At 34.9% G+C, this 23,548-nt stretch overlaps 2 protein-coding genes and 1 long non-coding RNA gene across 3 annotated transcripts; 1 reads left to right on the forward strand and 2 right to left on the reverse strand.

The window, feature by feature from the left end:
* Positions 1 to 328: 328 nt before the first annotated feature.
* On the reverse strand, positions 329 to 2,778 carry LOC124828779 (NAC domain-containing protein 73-like). Its single transcript, XM_088114620.1, has 3 exons — positions 2,243 to 2,778; positions 1,784 to 1,976; positions 329 to 1,365 (listed from the first exon to the last, which is right to left on the reverse strand). The coding sequence occupies exons 1-3, from the start codon at positions 2,354 to 2,356 to the stop codon at positions 833 to 835; spliced, it is 840 nt and encodes a 279-aa protein (XP_087970746.1). The 5' UTR covers positions 2,357 to 2,778; the 3' UTR covers positions 329 to 832.
* An 8,409-nt stretch (positions 2,779 to 11,187) lies between these two features.
* LOC148200837 (uncharacterized) lies at positions 11,188 to 14,819 on the reverse strand. Its single transcript, XM_088113449.1, has 2 exons — positions 11,876 to 14,819; positions 11,188 to 11,743 (listed from the first exon to the last, which is right to left on the reverse strand). Exons 1-2 carry the CDS (start codon positions 14,481 to 14,483, stop codon positions 11,349 to 11,351), a joined length of 3,003 nt encoding a protein of 1,000 aa, XP_087969575.1. The 5' UTR covers positions 14,484 to 14,819; the 3' UTR covers positions 11,188 to 11,348.
* Positions 14,820 to 21,796: 6,977 nt separating this feature from the next.
* On the forward strand, positions 21,797 to 22,257 carry LOC148200838 (uncharacterized). Its single transcript, XR_015785983.1, has 3 exons — positions 21,797 to 21,848; positions 22,023 to 22,120; positions 22,227 to 22,257. It is a non-coding gene; the product is annotated as an uncharacterized LOC148200838 (long non-coding RNA).
* The last annotated feature ends 1,291 nt before the right edge of the window (positions 22,258 to 23,548 follow it).

Here is a 23,548-nt window from a genome sequence, read left to right on the forward strand (position 1 = left end):
CACTTCGCGATTTGGTAAAATAATATTGAAGGGCTCTACAGTGAGATTAGAGAAACTTATTTGCATTTTTCGTAGTAATGCTATTATTTTGACAACTGGTTATATTTTTTAAAAGAGCTCCAATGAATGGTCTAAGAATAGCACGTCATATCACAGCATTGATGGATGCTTAAATGTGCTGTGATGCCTAACATCCTAAAATGACATTTTCTGTGGATTTAGCTATATTATTCATATTTTTCTTTTATACAATGCTGTTTAATTTTGCCTTCTCTCTTTATTTATTTTCACTGTCACTTGTTGCATATCTGTCTTCTCTTCTCACCACTGTTGTCATAAAAGTAACATGTACACGCAATAAGAGTATAATTTCCCGAATCGTATACATACATAAAACAAAACTCAGTAAAAGAACCCACCAGACGGAATATGTAGTTCAAAGTAAAGGTCATGTTTGTACAGATTGATGGTTAGTATTTACCCAAGTATAGGACAATTCAGATATTTTTTCGTGTCACTGCACAAAGCATGATAGCAGCTAACCTTCAAAAATTGTAAAAGAATAAAAGAAAGTAAACAAAGTTACAGCCAAATAGTTTTGGCTTTTTGTTTACTTTGGTCTCCACACCCGCTTTTTTCTTCCTCAATTGAAGTATCTGATCACTAGCTTTCAGATGAAGCAGTTTCTCCTTATTCCGTCCCCTCTTTTCCCCTCCTAACTGTACTTATATAGTTGGTTATTAACTTATTTCTTCACTGCAGAATACAATTGTAATGTTTCTTCTCCTTCCATGAATAGCATCTCACTTTTCTCCCTCTTCCACCACTTCTTTCAAGGAATGAAAGTAGCACCATCATGAACAGGGAAATGGGTGACTAGTTGTGCACTGCTAGGCCTATGCTGGTCCCCTTGATCAAAGGATACAAAAGAATTATTGTAGAATTCAACAAACCCAGTGCTTTTATGATTAGTTACCTCATGCACACTTTCACCGTTTAGTTTAGCAGGATATGAGTCTTTCATGAGTGAACCACATTGTCTAGGCTGTGTCTGATAGAAAACTTTGGAGACCACCAATTCTCCTTCCTTCTCCTCTTCATTATTGCCAAGGTGGTACTGGTGCATCACCCAGTTTGTCTTCTCAGGCTTCCTTTGTTTTCTGTAATTGGTGTAAAGCACAAGAATTTTCTTGTACCCTTTTAACTTCCCACTGATGTATACTGGCCTAGTCTTACCTGTTTTGTGCCACCGTGTCTCACTGCCATCAGCATCTGTGTGCACCTTTCTCCTTTTCCTTGTTCCTGTCGTGTATGCTTTCGAAGGCCTGTGAAAGAAATGTCGGATCAACCCATCTTTGCTAACTCCTGCAGTATAGTTCATTAAAGCATTAAGATGTTAGTTTACATCAAAGTTTATCAGAAAATTTGAGTTCTTAATATAAAGAGCTTTCTTGTGCCAGATCATGAAGAGAAACAGTTGTAAACTCAAAGTTTGGTTGCACCCGATTTTTACACAATAAAATAAAAGTTTGTTATAAAATGGATGACATGATGTTGTCAATGGTCACATCTTCTGCACAAAAGTGTGAATTCGGCAAAGTTCATGCTTTCTCAGTTTGAAGTTGCGGAAGTTTAAAGGAAACAAACATGTCTGACCATGTATCTTAAGGAACTATATGCATATATTATGTCTGAAAAACAATATTTTAATAACGATGATTCAATGAGATTCCTCATTAGAAATGTTGAATGAGTGAGAGAAAAATGGAAATCAATTAATTACCTGGTAACTTCTCTGGATGGGTACAGCAGATTCCATTCTCCCCTTCAAGAGTAGGGATGAACTCATCAATTAACGGATGAAGCTTGTGAATATCAGAACGCACCTTAGCTTCCAAATGCTCAAGAATCTCTTGATCAGTAGGATCAAACTTTACTCCAGCTGGAAGTCCAGGTAAGTCATGAATTCCAGCAGCCTAAACATCAACACCAAACATTTATATTTATTCTTGAAACGAAAGGCCCAATAAAACAGTAATAAAGACAATGCATATATTAATGCTGATTAGAAAACAATACAAAAGTGTCCATGAAATTGCATCAGAAATAAACACCTTGGATCATTAAATTCAAACTCAAGTAGAAAACAAACAAAAGGATGATGATGATGATGATGATGATGATGATGATGAGTATGAGTATGCATATGCATGGAGTAATTAAGGAGTTAATTAATGTGAACCTGCTCCTGGCATTTGATATGATGACCACATGTAGGACATGTTCTGATGAAGCTATCTTTGTGCCTCTCCACAATGATGGTATGGTTGTTTTCAGGGTAACTGCACTGAGTCATTTCCTTGTTATATATTCTCTTTTCACCCTCATTCCATTGCTGGGTATGTTGTTCTCTTATGCTGCTCCAAAAGAAATGGAACAGAAACTGAAGAAGGATGAAGTGAGGAAGAGTGAGAGAAAGGTTGAGCTAAGAAGAGATGAATTTAAAGTAGTAATAATTAAATAGAAGGGGAAAAGAAAATGTTGTCTCTTCTAAAGGTTGCTCCCCTCATGCCAGATTTTGTTGAGGGTTGGGAAGGAATGAAATTCTCCCTCACTTTATTTGCATGAGAGAATATATTGCAGTCTTTGCCAACCTCCCTCTAGGAGAGAGTTATACCTAAAAATTCTAAATATAGAGTGGAACTGAAATAAGTAATGGGGTTAGTTGCAGAGAGAGATATAGAGAAGAATGAAAATAAATAATATATAAAAAAGATTGCTTTGATCTGAAGTTTTGGTTTGCTTTGTATACTTGTATGAAAACTTGTAGAGGAATAAATGTAGATTTTGATCCTTTATAGTCTGACCAAAGGTAGCTTTGGATTTAATTAAAAATAAAAGAAAAGGAGTTTTAAGATGGAAAGAAAGAAGTGATATATAAGGGTAGAAGAGAGAGTTGAGTGGGATTTGGGCAACCTAATGTAAGCACAGAGGCAGAACTTAGGTCCGATGTCACCCTGGAGTATAAATAAAGTTAAAAATATTAATACCTCAAAACTAAGAACAAAATTTAAAAAAACATTTATGAGCCAACCATAACTCCATTCCTTCACGTAGACTTCTCATGCATACCAAGAATCTCCCTCTCCATGTACCTTCAAAGGCTTAGCCCTCAACATCATTGATAGTTTCACCACACTATCTTTTGCCATCTGTCAATGTTTATGTACTTATTCAAGGAAAGGAAAGGAAAAACAACAAATATATTTCAAACTCCATCTACCAAATCTTATCTACATTTCATCATGCACTTAAAAAACTTTAATTCGTTTTATTAAAATTTTAAATCTAACTCAATTTTATAAAATATTTTTAAATAAGATTTATAATATATATCTATATTCTAAATTAATTTTATTTTTAGTTAATATAAAACTTCCAACAATATAAAAAAATCATACAATGATTTACAATTTTATTAAAAATATTACACATACAATACTAAGGTTTGAATCATTATAATTTTATTTCTTCTGTTTTCCCCTAATTTTCCGATATATATCCCAAAATAGTAATGTAAAAGAATTTATTTTGAAGATCAGTTATATATAAAAAATTCTCATTTTCCTATTCCGAATTAATCATTGTATATTACAAGTACAAACATGTGTATAATGTTTATAGCCAAATGGGACCTATGAACATAAAACAATAATCTTATTATCAACCTTTGGCTTTATTTACCAAAGTTGGCCAAGAGAAGTAAGAAAATCATTGCCATATGATACCAAAATTTTTCATGCAAAAATTACAGTCATAGGCCTACTTGTACTTCATGAAATAAATGTGTAAATTAAGAAATGAGTATAAATAGAGAATATATGCGAAAAATCTAGTGAAGGGTAAAAAGCTTTATTTCCATTTATATATATATATATATATATATATATATATATATATATATATATATATATATATATATATTATTGGATTACACATAACTTATCAAACAGGAAAGGGTAAAAGGATTAGCCAATGATACTCTTAATTCAGTGTTGGTCTTTTCTACTGTGTTACTGTTTTTCTTTTTGCTTTATTTATCTTTTCTTAATTAATTATAAGTTATATGAGAGCTAATGATTAGCACTTCAGTTGGATTTTATATTCTCTATCTTTGTGGCTTTTAGTTACACTAATGATAAGAGAGACCCTAAAGTCCAAAGGCACTTGCTGAAACAAGGTAGACAAGAAGAATATTTTGGGTTTCAGTATATCATGCTTAAAAATAATTGCATTTCTTAATTTATTGTGATTTACTTCTCTAATACCATAATTATAAATTTATTTCAATATTATTCTAAATAAATAATTTAAATTTTATTGCTATTTCACAAAGTAATTCAAATTAAAAAAAAATTATTCAACATTATTAGTACATTCTAAGTATATCAATTATGTAAAAAAATCATCTTTAGTATCATGTATAAAGAGTGTAAATATATTTTAGTATTTTTTTTTTATATTCCTTAACTATTTGTTTTAAGCAGGAGATAAAATACAATGAAGAGGAAATATTTTTTTAAAGATTCTATATTCCACGTAAATTAGAGATATATATTAGTTATTTTGTAAAAATATATTAAGTTTAAAATTTGTTATTAGATCTATCATCGTTACCAAATTTCTGTTACATTAAATACCTATACATGAAGAACTATGTTGAAAAGAAAAATCAGTTAAATTTAAACTTTCTTTAAAATAACTAATGTGAAAAAAAAATGAAAAAATTGAAGCTAAATGCATATCTTATAGTTTCAGTACAATTATTATCGATAAATTTAGTTGTTTTTATTCAACATAATAAATAAATCTGACTGTGACCTTTTCCACACGTTCCTATACATATTTGTTTGGTAAAAGTATTTTTAATTCTAAGATTTCGTATTTTTTTAATATAAATGTTAAACGATAATTTCGATACCTGCAATGTAAGTATTGCATAGCAAAAGAGTTTGATGGTTGATGGTGGTCTCATCGTATATTCAAATGATTGAGGAATTGAAAAATTCTACAATGTACAGAGTGTTTATGACGTTCTAAGCAAGTTATTGGATTCCATACTTTTACGTTTAATTTGTACTAACATGTTTGTCCAACTAAGTCTAAGAAAATATAAAAACAGCACGAGAAAATATATATTGATTTAAATAAGAAAATAAAAATATTATCTTCTGCTGTTGAAAATAAACTTCAGCAGACTTTTGATATAATGTTATATATTTTGCTTCTCACAAGATTTATGTAACAATGTCTCTGTATTTAGGATGAGAAGTTGAGTATGACTTATGGATCAAGCACATTACTTGTTATTATGCTAATCAATTAATTATATTACTTAGTTGAGCAGAGTGTTTTTAACAGATATTTATTTATATAATTTAAATAAAATAGAAAAAGAACAAACAACGCAATTTAGATGATAAAAAATCATTAAATAACTTATTCGATTTTCAATATCACATGAAACGTTTTGAGTAAAGGCTTTAACCCATATTCAAAACATGATTATTTTGATAATTTAAATTAACATGTCAAAATCGGTCTATCTTAGAGATATAGTAAGTGAATAAAGTAAAACAAAATTAACTCTTTTGAACCTCCTATTAAATAAATAAAGAATAAAGAAAAACGGCGGTGACAGTAATTAAGAAATAACTTTTGATTAAAACATATCTTTCAATATTTGTAAAAATAAGGAAAATCAACAATTTTTCCCAGATAAAATTCGTTTTTAATATTTAAGTTTGTAGCTGCATTGGAATTTAATACTTATTTTCATGTCAACAAAATTCATAATAAAATATAAAAATTAAAATCCATCATAACTATTTCCGAACATACAAATTAAAAGTTAAGTTAGATAAATGGATATTGGGGGTATAAGATTGCTTGAAGTTAATAATTTTTTGGAAAAACATTAAAATATAACTATGAGATTGAAATAAAAGAAATATCTCAAGAAAATAAACATTTAAGACAATTAATATTAAAAAATACATTGTATAGTCGAACTTCCAAAGGATTTGATATTATCAAGTGGACGATAGTGGACGATCAGGCCAAATAGACCAATTACACTAATCAGGTTAACCAGGTCAACCGATCCGATCTAATTAGACCAACCAGGTCGATATTGATCTGATCGATCTGAGTAGGCCGATCAAGCCGACCACATTAACCACCATGATCAGATTATCAATGGTAATAACTCATTTAGCCCCTAAAGCATATTAAGATGTGATTGAGTTATCATTAGACCAGCAAAATGTAAAGGCTCATCACAACTATTATAAATAAAGGTTCGCACAGAATATGCTTTTTTAGTCATATGAATGGTCACTTATTGACTTAAATATCAAATTGTCTTTTGTATGTACTTCCTCTAAATCAGCGAAACAATATCTAGTCGAGTTTTCTCAACAGCTCGCCCAATCTCCTTAATAACCTATCCAGTCTGCTATAGTGCTCGAGCAGTCTTCTGCATGTCCTACTCGATCTGCTACAGTGCTCGGTCAGTCGCTTGCACGTCCTACCCAATTGGTTATAGTGGTCTTCAACCATCTCTAACCTCGAATTTAACCTAAAACTCCTACAGTCCAAAACCAAAATAAAGAAAAAAAATAAAATAGTTTAAAACAATTAAGAGAACAAGTTTTGATATATAAAAAATGACATAAAAGTTAGATGAGAAATACGTATTCAAAAGAGCAAAGAAAGAGAATACAAAAATTGTATATTTAATTTTATAAATCTCATTTTGTTTTAACTATTTGACTTTTATTTTGAGTGTGGTATGTTGGAAGGAGGGTATAAAATTAAGATTTTTAATTAAAAGTATAAAGAGTTAATGGTAAAAGTAAAAAAAAAAATTAATTTAAGATATTTTTGGAAAAAAAAATAAATTAGAGAGGTGGAGAAAGAAACTGTGGTGGTGGAAGGAGCAACACCCAAGATTTAATTTTAAAATAGAAATAAAATAAAAACAGATAAGAACATAAAATACATAAGATAAAAGAAAATAGATTAAGATAATTGTGAGAACAAGATTGAGAAAAAAAAATAAGAATACAAGTATGGATATATATATATATATATATAATCTGTTTCACTGTTTAAATGTTGGACCTTTTAAAGACCGCAACGAGGCTATTATTTACTGCACCCTCGCAATTATTAAATCCACCTTCAAAATATTAGAAAAAATTCAAATATCTTTCACTATTGTACCACCCCACACCACTGTACTTCACTGTTCTGCTGCTGCAAAGAGAGAAGAAGAGAGAATATGAAGAAAATAATTTGAATATATTTCATGTGTTCTGAATTTCTTTTTCAATATATATTTTATGTACACTGTCTCAAGAAAATCGTTCTAGAAATAAGAGGGTTACTCCTACGTTACCTCACAATAAGAGGGTTACTCCTACGTTACCTCACATTATTTTCTACACCATTATATTTTTTAAAAATTCTACACATTATTTTCTACACCATTATATTTTTTAAAAATTCTAAAATTATTTTTTATATTTTAAAAAATCTTACATTCTCACTTCTTTTCTTCAACGGATGTTGACATTTGTTAAAAAAAAATTCTTCAACGGATTTCAAGATCTGTTAAAGGATTTTTTAAGCCTTCAACGGATGTTGAAAAGTTTCTTCCCCAAATCCGTTGAGGGATATGCCACATCTGAGAAGATTGTGTATTTTATTTTTATTATTTTTATTTTAATTTTTAATTTTTAATTTATTGTATTTTAAATTAATATATAGATATTATTTACTTTTTAAAATTTGTTACATAATTATATATAAATTAATTTTATTATATTTAATAAAATAATTATTATTAATTTAATTAAATTATATTATTTTTAATTGATTATGATAAACGGATATGCCACATCCGTTAATGGATATGCTTTAGGGATGATAACATATCAGGTCAGACACGAATATTGTGATACCCGAACTCGACCAGCATGTAAAAATTCTACCCGTTACCCGCCTCGCTACCACTGGGTAGCGGCATTAAAAAAATCCGTAGATTTTTTCCAATCCGCGGATATCCGTTTATACCCGTTTAATCAAGCCCAATGGCCCAGAATCTATTCTTTTTTTAAAAAAAACTCACAAACCCTAAATCTACTCCAAGGCGTCTCAGATATGCATTTCAAAGAGAAATCGGGACTCCAAAAGTTGTTGACTTCATTTTGTCCAAGCTCAGATCTGCACCAAAACATCACAAATCTGCACCAAAGCATCTCAGATCTGCCTCTCATCACTGTCTCCTCACGTCGTCGACCACTTTGTTCGCCACCTCTGCCGCATCGCCGCAGATTCAGTCGTCACTGTTGTGCGTGCCTCGTCGATGCACTCCGGGTTGAAAAGAAGAGGTTGAACGGTGGAAATCAAGATCAATCGGTGGATAAGTGTTTGATCGGTGGGAAAGGTGGAGAATGAATATGTGGTAAGGCACGGGGCAAAAACCTCTAATTCAGCTTTTGGGTTTGAGCTTGCCTTTACCTGAAAGTTTCATTTTTTTTCCCACCTTTACCTGAAAGTTTCATTTTTTTCCCATAGATAAAGAAGCATTGAATGAGCATTGTAACAGGAGATGAAAGATCATGTTGGTGGAGCGACTTCTACGGGAACTTCAAATGATCGGCACATGAGATGATGAAACCCTAAAAAAGGGATTTGGGCTTGGCCCAATTTTAAGGCAAGATTTCACAGAAAAAAAAAGCCTAATTAAAAAGTTAAAAAAAAAATCTAATGGATAAAATTGTAATTTCATTTTTCTAATGGGTAACGGGTACCTGTAGGTACGGATAATCTCACTCAAACCCGACCTGTTAACAAGCGGGATATTAAAATATCCCGTTACTCGCTACCTTGTGGATACTCTTTACCCACGGATACTAAATACCTGTAACGGATTTTATCCTACGGGTACGGGTTTTTTTTCATCCCTAATATGGTCACATTCGTTCAAGGTTTTTTTTTAAATTTTTTTTAGTTTTTAGTTTATTAATTTATTATATTTTAAATTAATTTATAGAGTATTTAAAATTTTTTGTTCTAGTATATTACGTAATTAGTATTATATTAATTTTATTTATTTAATGAAATAGTTATTATTAATTTAATTAAATTTATTTATTTTTACTTTAATTATGTATTATTATTTAATTGATTATTTAAATATGTTTAATTTGATTAGTTAAATTTTTATACCACATCCATTAAACGTTGAAGGTTTATTTTTTTTAATTTTTAATTTATTAATTTATTGTATTTTAAATTAATTTACAAAGTATTTAAATTTTTTTTAATAATATGTTATGTAATTATATGTAAATTAATTTTATTTTATTTAAAGAAATATTATTATTAAATATATACAAATAAAATAAATAATACAAAAACATAAATATATACAAATAAAAAGCACTATTAAAATAAAAACAATAAACTAAAATAACAAAAAAAAGTTAAAAGATGTAACCTTCTAGGATGTGATAATCCGTTCATGGATATCAACATTCGTTAAAGGTGAAACGGATGTCGACATTCGTTTTACTGTACAATAATTAAATTATGAAAAGAAAAAATTAGGACATGAGATAGTGTAAGGAGCATTTAGTAGTGGTGAAGGACAACACTCTATAAAGAATTGATCCAAAATATTTGTTTTTTATTTCGGACCCAGTAATTTAGAATAAAGATATTTTTTTAATTCAAATTAGACTGTTAGAGTGGAAAAAAGTTTTGACTCGTTTAAGCACCAAAATGGGTCCATTATATCAATTACTACAAGATGAATTATTTTTGCCTCCAAACCTTTTTCATTATCATTAGGTAAACATTTCAAGCAAATTATTGTCAATAAAGTTAAACCTGCTCAGGTAGAAAAAATTTCAATCCCAAACACCAAAACTGACTTTTTCAGTCAAAAAAAAAAAACCAACTCACCAAATCAATTATGATAAGGCATGACTTATGTCCTAAACCTTATTACTATTATTATCACCAGTTCATTTATTAAATTTTGGTTAGAATTAACATAATTAAAATCCCTCAAATTGACACATTTTGAATTAAAAAAAAAACCAAAAGAAGTCAAAATTTGATTTACATGTATAATCATCAAGTCTTTCTACACACATTAAAGCCCTTACAATATCCCTTTTAATATAAAAATATGGACGATAGTAGTATTTTGATGTCAGAAATTTTTTACACCCATTTGATATTTGATACTGCTTTTCAGTACCTTTCACTCTCTATTTTCTTTACAATATAAAAGTTAATTTTTCTAGAACTATTTTACTCTCATAAAAGTTTTCAAATAGTAATCAAATGGTGTTGTAAATTGTTTTTCTGAAAGTATCATAATCATCAATAACAAATATCCGAACAAGGTATTCGCATTAATTAAATGTGACATCAATAATAAAATATTATATGCTAAACATTGTCATTTTCGAAGTTAATCTTACCCTAAACAAGGAAAATATATCCCTACGCATTAAATTTAAGATTTCATTTGAAGCAGTCTCCATTTGGGTGATCTCTATCAAAAGTTGGCAAATCAATTAGGGGTCTGCCGTCAAATTGGACAAACGGCCGTTTAATTGTTTCTTACGTGGCATGAACAGTGTTTTCAGTAATGACACGTGGCATGATTCCCATCTGACACGTAAGAAACAATTAAACGGCCGTTTGTCCAATTTGACGGCAGACCCCTAATTGTTACAATTTTACAAAAATGGGGACCCAATTGAGACGCCGAAAAGAAAATGGACCTATTTGAGATTCACGCCGAAAATAGGGACCTACCGAGACATTAAACCTTAAAAATAATAACGAAGTCTGTCACTGGCTAAGTTATTTTGCCATGCGGTCCTTTTTCTTTTTCTGTGATCAGTAACACAATCCAATAATAAGCTTTAATCAGAATATATTCAAAGAACGTGATAAAGAATATGTTCTTAATATTTTTCTTAATTTGTTGGACAGAAGTATTGATATCATGTGCAGACTCAGTACTATAGGTAAGTGACAGTGCTATTAATGAAAGGCAAAGCAACTAGATATGGAGGAATAAATATTGGCACAAGGAAATTTCCTGAAAATATATTATATTACAGTTTAATGCAAAGTAGAACATAATATAATCTAGAGAGAACTTCATTATACCATTTTTAGCTGGAATTAAATACGATCGTTGGCCTGTTTGAAGAGAAAATTAATTGTAGGTGAGACTTTGATTTTGAGAATGTAGCTCAAACTAAGCTTCCCTGATTATCATTATCAGAGGGCAGTTCCTGAAAATAAGGAGAGAGTTTTCCACTTAAGGATTTGGGAAGATCTGGTGCAGTTACTTCCTTCAGCATTTTGACCACTCTACGCATTGAAGGACGAGTTATAGGAAGAGAGGTAGTGCAAAGAAGACCCACGTTTAAAACCTTCCTCATTTCTTCCCTATATTCAGCATCCAAACTTGGATCAATCACCTCATCCTGTCCTTTCTGATCCAATGTGGAGTAAACCCATTTCACTAAATCCTTTTCCCCATACTCTGGATCAAGAGGGGGCTTCCCAGTCACCAACTCCAGAATCACCACACCAAAACTATATATGTCACTCTTTTCGTTCACCCGAAGAGTATAACCATATTCTGCATCAAATTCAACCACCAAATCCAATTAAATCTATTCACATCGTTAACTATTACATAAATGGACACAAACAGTCTGCAAGCTGATTCAAAAAGTAAGTTTGATGATACAAGTTTAAGGTTGTATTGTACCTGGTGCAATGTAACCATAAGATCCTGCAATCACTGACATAGATTCTGCACCTTGGTTGGCTCCCTTCACAATTTTGGCAACTCCGAAATCGGCTACTTTTGCTCCAAATTCATCATCTAGCAAGATGTTGCTAGATTTGACATCCCTATGAACAATAGGGGGGACACAATCATGATGCAGATATGAGAGCCCCTCAGCAGCATCGATAGCTATTTTATATCTCGTGGGCCAATCCAGCAAGCCTTTCTTGCTACTATGCAACAAATCGGCTAGGCTCCCATTTGGCATGTACTCATAAACCAAGAGCTTGCTGTCTTTACTGTTGCAGCAACACCATAATCTCACAATATTCTTGTGCCGAATCTTGCCGAGTGTCTCAACCTCAACTTCAAATCCATCCTTCTCAGAATCAACGGATCCATTTCCCATGTTAGGTGCTCCGAACAATTTCTTCACAGCCACCACCTCACCATTGCTCAGCGCAACTTTGTAAACCTTCCCAGATGCTCCACTCCCTATAACATTGTCCTCGGTTAGCAATTTAACAACTTCAAACTCACTGAACCCCAGCTTATGAAACGACCTCCACTTTGATATCTGGAACCCCTTTTTCATCTTCTTGAAATTCCGGAATTTGAAGTAGAACCAAGACACCCCAACAATTAACACGATCCCAGCAAGCACAAATATGAACCGGAAAATCCACACATATTTCCTGCCCTTACCCTCGTTCTCATCCAAGCTTGGACACAGACCAGAAAGAGAACTACACAGCCCCGGATTTCCGAGAAAACTATTTCTATAATACTCATTGGCATAAAGAGGAGGAATCGCCCCAGAAAACTGATTGTTCGACAAATTCAACAAGTTCAGCTTCATATTCTGCAGCTCAATTGGAATTACACCAGATAAACGATTATTAGAAAGATCAAGATATTTAAGCGCAGGCAAGTCCATTAACTTCTTAGGAATACTCCCATCCAATCTGTTATTCGCCAAATCAAGTTCATTGAGCGCCTTCCAACCACCAACATCAGCAGGAATCTCTCCAAAAAGCTGATTGTCTCCGAGGACCAGCCTATCCAACTGACTCAACCCAACCACACTTGTCGGAATCCGGCCAGTAAGATTATTATTATTTGCAACAAACTCTCCAAGATTAACCAATTCACCGATCCCCTCAGGAATCGACCCAGAAAAATTATTTCCTGAAATTAACAAAATTGACAGGTTCCGTGCCCCGGAAATCCGATTAGAAATCGACCCAGAAAGAGAGTTCTCAACAAGCTCCAACAAATACAAATGGGGTAAACCCCATAACCCCCCTGGTACAACCCCAGAAAGGTTATTGTTCCTAAGCCGAACCCTTTTCAAACTCTTGCATTCCCCGAGACTGTCTGGGATCCTCCCGGAAAACGAATTGTAAATCAAAATCAGCTCCTCCAACACTCCTCCACCGCACAACCTTGCCGGAACCTCGCCGAAGAATCGATTAAACGAAACGTCGAAACGCTGCAACTTTGAGTTTCCACCCAACCCACTGGGCAACGACCCAGAGAGTGAGTTGTTGAACAACTTCAACTCGTACAAGTTCTCCGAATTCACTATACTCTCAGGCAAAGTTCCCTCGAGTTTATTAGCGAACAGGTTCAGCGACCCGAGTTTCTTCAACCCGCACAACTCGTCCGGAATCGTCCCAGTCAACTCGTTCGTGGAGGCATCGAACCGTTCCAAGTTAGCAAGGTTTGCGAACGCGGCGCGTGGCAACGCGCCGGAGAGCGAGTTCTGGTAGAGTTCGATTTGCACAATGCTGCGCAAACCCGACACGAGTTGTTCAGGTATGTTTCCGACGAGGTTGTTCATGGACAAGTCGAGGTTTGTGAGCTTCGTCAAGTTTCCTAGAGAAGGAGGAATGGGGCCTACAAGGTTGCACCCTGCTAGCCAGAGCTCCTCTAGATTCGTGAGGTTCCCCAAAGAAGGAGGAATGTGACCTGCGATGAAGTCAAGGTTGTAAGCGAGATGAAGCGTTTGGAGCGTGGAAACGTTGCCCAGGAAAGAGGGAATGGTTCCGTTCAGGAGGTTGCTGACGAGGGAGAGGCTTCGGAGCTGACGGAACTGGCCGAAGCTCGCAGGAATCTCGCCGGAGAAGTTGTTGAAGGAGAGGTCGAGGGTTTCGAGGGCCGGTAGGAGAGCGAGGGCGGAGGGGATGGGGCCGGTGATGCCATTCTGGGAGAGGTCGAGCTGTCGGAGGGCGGCGCAGGCGGAGAACGCGGCGTCGGGAAGGATGCCGGTAAGGTTGTTGTTGGCCATAGAGAGGCTAGCGAGGGAGGGAAGGCGGCAGAGTGCGGCTTCGGGGACAGGGCCGGAGAGCTGGAGGTTGTTGAAATCAAGGGAGGCGACGGCGCTGGTGGTGGCGTCGCATGTGACGAAGGTCCAGTTGCATGGGGTGGCGTCACGGTGGTTCCAATGGGAGAGGGCGTTTGTGGGGTCGGAGAGTTGTAGCTTGGCCTGGAGCAGGAAGAGACCGTCTTGGTTTAGAGAGAGAGTGGGGTTTAGAGAGAGAAAGAGAAGCAGAAACAAAAGTAGTTGGTGGCTACGGTGAAGCATGGTTGTTCTGGTATTGGCTATGGTGTGGGATAATGAGAGTTATTTTGAGACATGGAGAAAGTCAAGGAAGGAGGAAACGCAGCAACATATCAGTTGAAAACGTAGCATGGCTATGGCATGAGTTGTTATTTTGCTGTATTTTTAGTTTGGTGTGAGTGAAAGAGCATGGATTTTTGGATCTCCTCTTCTGCTCTGTTCTTTCTTCGAAGGTTTTGCTCCAGTCAAGATCAGGACTCTCTCTCTCTCTCTCTTGCATGGATATTTAGCACCAGAAGATCCTATTCCTGTTGGAACTTTTTGTTCAAACCTGTAGCAAACAGAATCTAATAATTTCAAAGACAGTACACTCAGTTACCAAGAAATAACTTGTTTATCTCTCAGAACAATATAATAAGAAATGCTTCATTAACATTAAATATTATATTTCATTTTTAAACAAATACTGTACTTCTTTCTTTCAACCAAGAAGTATATAGAATTACTACATAGTACTTAATTAGTATTATTCTCATAAGATTAATGATAAAATGATAGTATTGTATATCCAAACTGAATATCTTAATTCAGACACAGATGAATCTGTAAAAATTATAAAAGATGATTTGTAATTAAATTACATTTTTTATAAAGAATTACTTTAAAATATTTTAACGATAACCTTAAAATGGTTTGTAGGGTTTGCCTTTTCTTAATGATTACACTGTGCATGTTTGACTGAATTAAGGTAGAGACAGAGAATCATGAATGCTCAACTAGAAAATGGACAATAGGGTGCCAATTATTTGGCTGAGTAGATGAATGGGAGGGTAACAGACCATTGTGTTTGAGGATGTAAGATTTGGTCCACACCCAGAAAAAGATATGCAAGGACAAGTGTGTTGTTACTTTCATACATATCTCGGTAAAGAACATCAAACTTACAGTTTTAGCTTTATGTTTTGTTTAGTAAAACCTCCAAAGAATTTCAACTTCAGGAATGCAAACATCTATACACCACACGTCTAAAGTAGAATATATTCACAAAAGCATTACCTCCCATTCTTTGCTCTTTAGAAAAACAATTCCCTTTTTCCCTTTCTACCGTAAGTTTTCTTCTAATAGACTCACGTGTGTTGTATAAAGAAAAATATTTGTAATTACATTATATTCTTACAAGGACATAGTAACCTCAACACACCTCTCTTTGATCTCATGTATTCCCACGTTCTTCTTCTCGACTCTAAATATCTACTTTTTCACTTGTTAATTATACTTATAAAAGACATTTCAAATAATACTAGAATAAAAATTACATTTTAAATTGGTTATTTTTTATCTATTTATTACGTCGATTTAATAATTGATATAAATTCTACCAATGTAAAATATTCAACCTATAGAATATCAATTATTCCATAATCGATGTAATATAAATTTTGGTGAAATATTTTAGGTTTAATATATCATTTGGTCCCTATTTTTGGGGATTTGGTTAGTGATCCTACCTTTTAAAAAAGTTCAATAAGACCTCATATTTCGTTAAAAAATGTTCAATAAGGTCCTTTTGGCTCACAACGTTAAAACATAACGGTGCAAGTGTCACCGTGGCCAAAACTGAGTGACTTGTGCTGTTTGATGAATATGTGGCAGGTATGATATATTTTACTGTGTAAATTTAAAAAAAAATGACGTAATTATCATCCTTCTTGACTTCTCTCCTATTCTGAGACACAACCATCAGGCTTGCAATTGCTTGAGCAACAACCTCTCTAGCACTGTTTGACTTAGCCTCAAGCATTTTGACAAGGAGAGGGATGCATCCATCTTTACCTAAAGATCCCGACTTTAACACCTAAAGAGTCCACTGCACTACCAAATTCAACAAGCCTTATAAGAGGTGGCAGAACTCCCTCAAAAACTAGCCAATTTTCGTAACTACTAGATTCTGCAAGCAAGCATATAACAATAACTTTTTTCTCTCTTATTCTGACAGAGGTAGTTGTAAGCAATTGAACCAAAGCAGCAATGTTGCTCTGACCAAGAGCTGCTAAAACGTTCTTCTCATCTTCCTTCATGGCATCAACCACGTTGTCTATAGCTTGGTGCTTTGCTTCCAAGTGCCCGATCTGAAGACGCGCCAGCAATTCCCTTATGTTGTTGTGTATTGCAACATCTGATTTTGCCACAGAACTTGACACGACCAATGGTAAAGTAGCCTCACCCAACACACCAATTTTGATTAAAAAAATACGTATATTTAACACAAAATATAATTAAACCCTAACCCCCAAATACAACAACAACAATGTCAAGTAAGTAGGCGTAGATTAAGACCACTTACCTCACTTATGTAGACTGTTCCAATTTCACCTTCAAGGAATCAACAGCCAACACTGATCAGAATACCACTTTCACCACATTGTTGAACCCAGAGATTTTCAGAATAGGAGAGAAGTCAAGAAGGATGATAATTACATCATTTCTTTTAAATTTACACAGTAAAATATATCATACCTGCCACGTATTCATCAAACTGCACAGGTCACTCAGTTTTGGTCACGGTGGCACTTGCACCGTTATGTTTTTAACGTCGTGAGCCAAAAGGACCTTATTGAACATTTTTTAACGAAATATGGGCCTTATTGAAATTTTTTAAAAGGTATGATCACTTTGAACCAAACCTCCAAAAGTAGGGACCGAATGATGTATTAAACCAATATTTTATATGTAATCTTTTGTCCGATCAGGACACTTAGGCATTTCTTTTCTTCTTTCTTTTTGTCGAAAAGTATTAGTAAAAGTATAAAGTGTTGCACATTTCCAACCCCTGTTAAGTTGGAACAAAAGGTATAACATAAGCATCTCTAAAGTCACAGGAGGTCATTATATCACTAAAGAAAACCAATTTACATCTTTTCAAAATCTGGATAGATTTTAGCCAATCAATAAACCTATAATGTTGCTAGAGTATTGTTTTGACATTTATGTGGCCTTCTGACCATCTTTACTATCCATCACATGAGGAAAACTTCATGTTGAAATCCATTGTGGCAACCACTCATTTCTCTCTATCTCAGTCTAATACTTCTTCTATCGTTGCTCTCCACCGCCGCTGCCCTCCACCGCCGCTGCCTTCCACCGCCGCTGCCCTCCCACCACCGCTGCCCTCCACCACCGTTGCCCTCCACCACCGCTGCTCTCCACCACCACTGCTTTTCCACCGCTGCTCTCCACCTCCATTACTCTTCACCGTCGCTGTCCTCCCGCCGCTGCCCTCCACCACCGTTGTCCTCTACCACCGTTCTCTCCACCACCGCTCGCTGCCTCTACCACCGTTCTCCTCACCATATTTTTGGATTAGGAACATTTATCTTACAAATCTGAGAATTGTAGAAAAACTGTCCATGATTCCCTATAATTTTAACTATTGAAAATAAAAGGTTGTTTGATACTTTGGACATTAATTTGTTACTCGCGTGATGCCGTTTTGGTGGCGGAGTTCGTGAAAATGTAAAAAAAAATGACACAGCGATGAAGAAGGAAGTCTTCTTCCTACGCAATCCTTCTTCTAAAGAGGAAAAAAGGGAGACAAAAAGTGTCTTTAAGGTTTATCAATACATTTTCACCCAAAAACCAAAGTATATCTTATATTATACATGTCTAAGTAGTAAATGCATGTAGAAACTGTCAAGAACAAATAACAATAGGGCTATTAGTGTCGTGTGAAATGTACTTCCAATACTGCAAAAATGTCATTGCATTTATGCAATAGTGTAAATTCTTAATTCAACTAATTACTATCAATAAATGCATAATTATGAATCACCTCTTATCCAATTACTTGTATTTTTAGTGAGAGAGTTACTTCATCCACCACCACACACTTGCTCTTTGCACCTCCTCATTCCTCTTTTACCCTTCAATAATATATGGATTCTTAAACGGATGTCAACATCCGTTCACGGATATTGACATCCGTCGAAGGACAAACTGAAGAGATGACATCCAGTTGTTGCTACCCTTCTTGTATGTTATGGTCATGAGTTGAAGCAATATGTGAAGAGTGTTACGGAGTTGACTCCTGATATTGTGCAAACGTTGATGGCTGCTGATAAATTGGAGAAAGATCTGGTACATATAACAGTGGAAGATTTAGTTGACAGTGACGATGGTGGGAAATATGTTATAAGGGAGATGTGTCCTTTTGAGGCCGAAACTGTAATTATCAACCTGGTCAAGTCATGGATCAAGAACAGAGTGGATACATTAGAAGAATGTCTTGACAAAAATCTACAATAAGAGGTTTATTGCTTGCAATCTAATCAATCTACAAGAAGAGAATTTTTTTTTAAAAGTACAAGATAACAGGCAAACTAAAGATGGAATGGAACAAATTAGCAAATTAAAAAAAAAACTATTGTCATGCATGATGAAACGAATTCTTTATTTTCGTAAAATGAAAGTAGTTATGTCATGACTTCAAATTAAATCTAGCAAAATTGTTATGGGAAGACTTGTAATATGACAGACCTACTTAATTTCGAAATTAAAAAAAAAATATACCATTTTGGTAATTTCAAAATCGTCTTCCTCAATTTATTCTTTTTCTTGTAGGTGTGGATTCTTGGTGCAAATGAAGAATGCTTTGCTCCTTCCGCTCTTGAAATTCTAGGAATCATAGATGACTCCTTGGAAGCATTCTTTATGTTGCCAATAATACCCATGCATGCAATTTTGCTTCCTTAATTCATGTTTGCTCTTGACAAATCTCTCCAACAATACGTTTTGAAGGCGAAAGCTGGCTGTGGTATATATTTATTGTATATCATTTCATAATCGTGTACCCTTCATTCGAATTACCCAAGTCACTACAAGAAAGTGATTAATTATCGAAGGTGTATTTTCGAAGGCCTTTGGGCCTTCGGTAAAGTTGATTTATCGAAGGCTTTTGACCGTCGATATTGGTGCAGTGATTACCAAAGGACTTTAACCTTCGGTATTGGTGTAGTGATTTTACCGAAGGAATATACCCGTCGGTACAAGGTTCGACTTTATGAAATTAGAATTTGGGTATCCCATTCTCCCAAATTTTGTCTTCGTTAAAACTTCTCCACCCAAACAGCAAGCAGCAGTCGACCTTTAATCCTCTCCGAAGGCAAGATCGAGTCTGCTGTCGCGGTCCTCCTGCACTCCCTCGCCTACCTCCCGCGCGCCGCCCAGCGCCGCCTCGGTTCCTACCACCTCATCCTCTGTCTCGGCTTTGGCGACCACGCCGTCGACTCCGGCGACCACGCCGTCGACTCCGCCCTTTCCGCTGACCTCGGTCTTCGCCTCGTCCACGTCGACACCTCGCGCGCCGAGGAGATCGCAGACACCGTCATGGCACTCTTCCTCGGCCTCCTCCGCTGCACGCACCTCATCTCCCGCCGCACGAACCTCGTCTCCCGCCACGCGCTCTCCGCCTCCGGCTCGCTCGGCTCCGTCCAACCTCTCTGTCGTGGGATGCGCCGCTGTCACGGCCTTGTTCTCAGCATCGTCGGAATCTCTGGCTTGGCTAGGTCTTTGTCCACTTGCAGCTTGGCCTTCAAAATGAGCGTGCTCTATACTCAACCAGTACGTATTTTTAATCTTTCCTTGTGAAGATCCCTTCTTCAGTTGAAATTAAAATAGTAATCGATGTATCAATGCTTGAATTTCTTAATCCACTTGTTGTAGCATTTGTTTCATGATTCTGAAGCATTTTTTGTTTTTGTGGCACTGTAACTGGTGTGTGACAGTTTGGATTTTATGATTAGCGTGTGCGTTTTTTGTTTTATGATTCTGAAGCATTTTTTGTTTTTGTTTCCCACACTCTCTTATTTTCCCACACTCTCTGATGCCATTGGTGAGAATCATGATGAGGCAGCTAGTGAGGTGCAAACTAGTTTTGATAATCTCATGCATGCTGAACTTGAGAAACCCTTGCCTGATATTCTTGCTATTATACCTGGTTGTTCTGAATTGCTGGATGAAATTTTTGTTGTAGAACATATTAAAACTGCTGATATTCTTCATGATGTGTGCACTGAATTTGATGATAGTTTTGTGGATTGTGCTGACTTAATTGATGAATCTGCTGTTATTAGTAAAGACATTTTCAATGAGCCAGCGTAGGTTTATTTTAACTTTGAAATTCCAATTGCTTTGCCTGAGCTGTTTATGCATTTAAATTCCTGTGATTTGCTGCACATTGATGCTATAGAGTCTATGATTGAAACTGATACAGTTTTGAATGATAATGCTAAACTTCTTAATTCAATTTCAGCCATTGAACCCATTGGTATAAATGTTGTTTTAAAGTCAAATGTACATAATTGCCTTGATGAAATTTTGAGTGATAATAGCTTTGAATTAACCTTTGATTCAGCTGATGGTGCATATGTTAGTAATGATTTTGAGATGGAAACTGTGGAATCTGAGAACCTTATAGAGTTAGGACTAAACTTTGATCTAACACAGTTTTCTGAAAATTTCAGATATGATTGTGAATCTGGTTCTTGCTCCATTTGCATTGAGATAAATTCTGTTACACAGCCAGAACTAAGAGTCCTAACAGATGCACCTAACTTTGAACTTGATTGTTGTGCAGAGTTAAAGGAAGCAAAGAATGCTAAAAACACTAAGGCAATTATTTGGGAGGAGAAAAGTGCAGAAAGGTTTGGAAAGATCTCCAGCCTAGTGCCACACACACAACAGCTGCCAGTGGAAGGAGAGATGTTGCTGTAGTAGAGAGCTGGGAAGGAGGAAGGCAAGGAAGCCATGGAGACACTACTGAAAAGAGTGGCTTGTAGTTTTAGTTTGTAGTTTTAGTTTTAGTTTATAAGAAAAGAGTGGCCTATTTGAACAAATTTTCTTTTTAGTGTAGCTTGTAGTTTTAGTTTTCTTTTTCCAGCTTTATTCTTGTACATGTTGTGTTTAGTTTTCTTGATTCTGTTGTACATATTTCTTGTTAAATTCTAATTTTGCATGTTTGATCTGTATATATCTGTGGTTTGTCTGTGTTGTATAATTCTGCATGTTTGAATAAGCATGATTAGTGTTATTTTAGAATCGAGTCATAGAGCTAAAGCACCTAAGCTTCTTTCTGATTCATATGAAATTCTAAATTTGAACATGGACAGATCTTGATAATCTGCTGGATTTTTGGAGTAATTTTATCATATAAAACGTAGTTTAGTGCTCTAAGATATTTTTGTACCATCCTGGTTACAATTAATCTTAATTAACCACATATTGTTTGTTATGATTTCAATATATTTCTTAACATTTGACTTGAGGTTAATTTGAAGGTCACGTGGAGAGGCCATTGTTTTAGAAATATTAAAGGGATACCAGGCATTTACTCAAGTAAGTCAGTTCTGCCTTGAAATATATATATATATATATATATATATATATATATATATATATATATATATATATATATATATATATATATATATATATTAAATTTATTATATTTACATGACATCTGGAATCAACTTTGAACTTAAAATGATATTGGATTGAAAACTTTCGCAGGCTTGTGGTATTCTGCGAGCTGTAGAACCTTTAAACTCCTTTCTTGCATCCCTTTGCAAATTTACAATCAATTTTCCTGTTGAAACAGAAAGAAAGAGGTAAATGTTTTAAATCTGTTATTAGTAGTTTTTGTTTCTTTTATTATGGTGCTTTAATTCAAGCTTACAGTACTGAGATTTTAGCTTAAATTTGAGATTTTAGCAGTGCTTTGCCGTCTCCTGTATCAAAACGGTCAGAATTATCACTTGATCAGAGCGATAATGTTGTGCTTTGTTTAGATTCTTTTTGGTTACATTCTGTTCTGTGTTGCTTTGTTTAGATTGTTTATAGCTTAGGTAATATTGTTTAGGTACTTTTAGGTTCTTTCTTGACTCTGTTTCACATTTCATTCAATTCTTTGTTGATTTACTTAACTTCTTAGCTTTATTTCTTTAACATAGATTGCCAATAGTGTCTTTAGCTCTAGATTTAAGTAGATGTAGCTCTAGCAGTAGATTTTGCAGTTAGTTTAGTCTAAATAAAAAGGTTATGTAATATACAACAGTAAAGTACAAACAACATCTAATATACTTGGATGATTGAAAGTTTAAAGTAATTTTGATGGTACTTCAAAACAGATTGAGAAACACTGTTTTGGTAACATTGAAGCTACTGGATTGAACCACAATGCAGGAGAGTAATAAAAAATCACACGAAATTAGCACCAAAGCAGATCATAAACTACACCATAATTGGTTACTGGACAACAAAAAATTCGCCCTTCGGAAATTACTGAAGGCTTTTGCCCTTCGGTAATTACCGAGGGCTTTTGGCCCTTGGTAATTACCGAAGGGCAAAAGCCCTTGGTAAATGTTAGCGACAAGGGATTTACCGAGGGCTCTTTAGCCGTCGATAAGCCTTCGGTAATTACCTTTTACCGACGGTTTTGGGCTGTTTCCGAGGGCTTCTGGCCTTCGGTAATGCCCTTCTTTTTTGTAGTGAGTTTTGTGTTCACATAAATACCATGCGGCACATTGGCATAGGGATAAAGGCTTTAGAAAGAAGGACCACTAACGTCTTAGGAATTCTAAATCCACGACAAAGGATGGTATGGAGAAGAGGTTGAAGTTCAAGCTTTCTAAAGCTGCTTCTGTGGAAGGTATCCGTCAACTCTCCGAAACCATGGCATACAAAGTGATTTTCCAGGATCTCCGCCATGTTCTTTGGGATGGCCTGTATGTTGGTGAAGTTTCATCCACTAGAATTGAGCCTTTTTCTTGGGGAGCTTAAGTTTCATCAACTAGAATTGAGCCTTTTCGTGAGGAGCTTAACCAATGCTTGAAGATAATATTGTTCACTATGCATGAGAGAGTAATAACGCATGTAATAACTGATGTAATGAAGACTTATTTTGATGGGTTCCTTTTGGTTTTGTTAGCTAGGGGTGCAGCACGAGCTTTCTCTCTTGAAGACCATGTTATAATTGATGAGGACTTTAAGCTTCTCAATGATTTATTTTGGTTCAACAGATGTCGATGGACTTTAAT

The sequence above is a fragment of the Vigna umbellata genome, chromosome 4 (assembly GCF_029865625.1).
Source record: "Vigna umbellata cultivar VRB3 chromosome 4, Vumbellata_1.0, whole genome shotgun sequence".
Taxonomy (NCBI): domain Eukaryota; kingdom Viridiplantae; phylum Streptophyta; class Magnoliopsida; order Fabales; family Fabaceae; genus Vigna; species Vigna umbellata.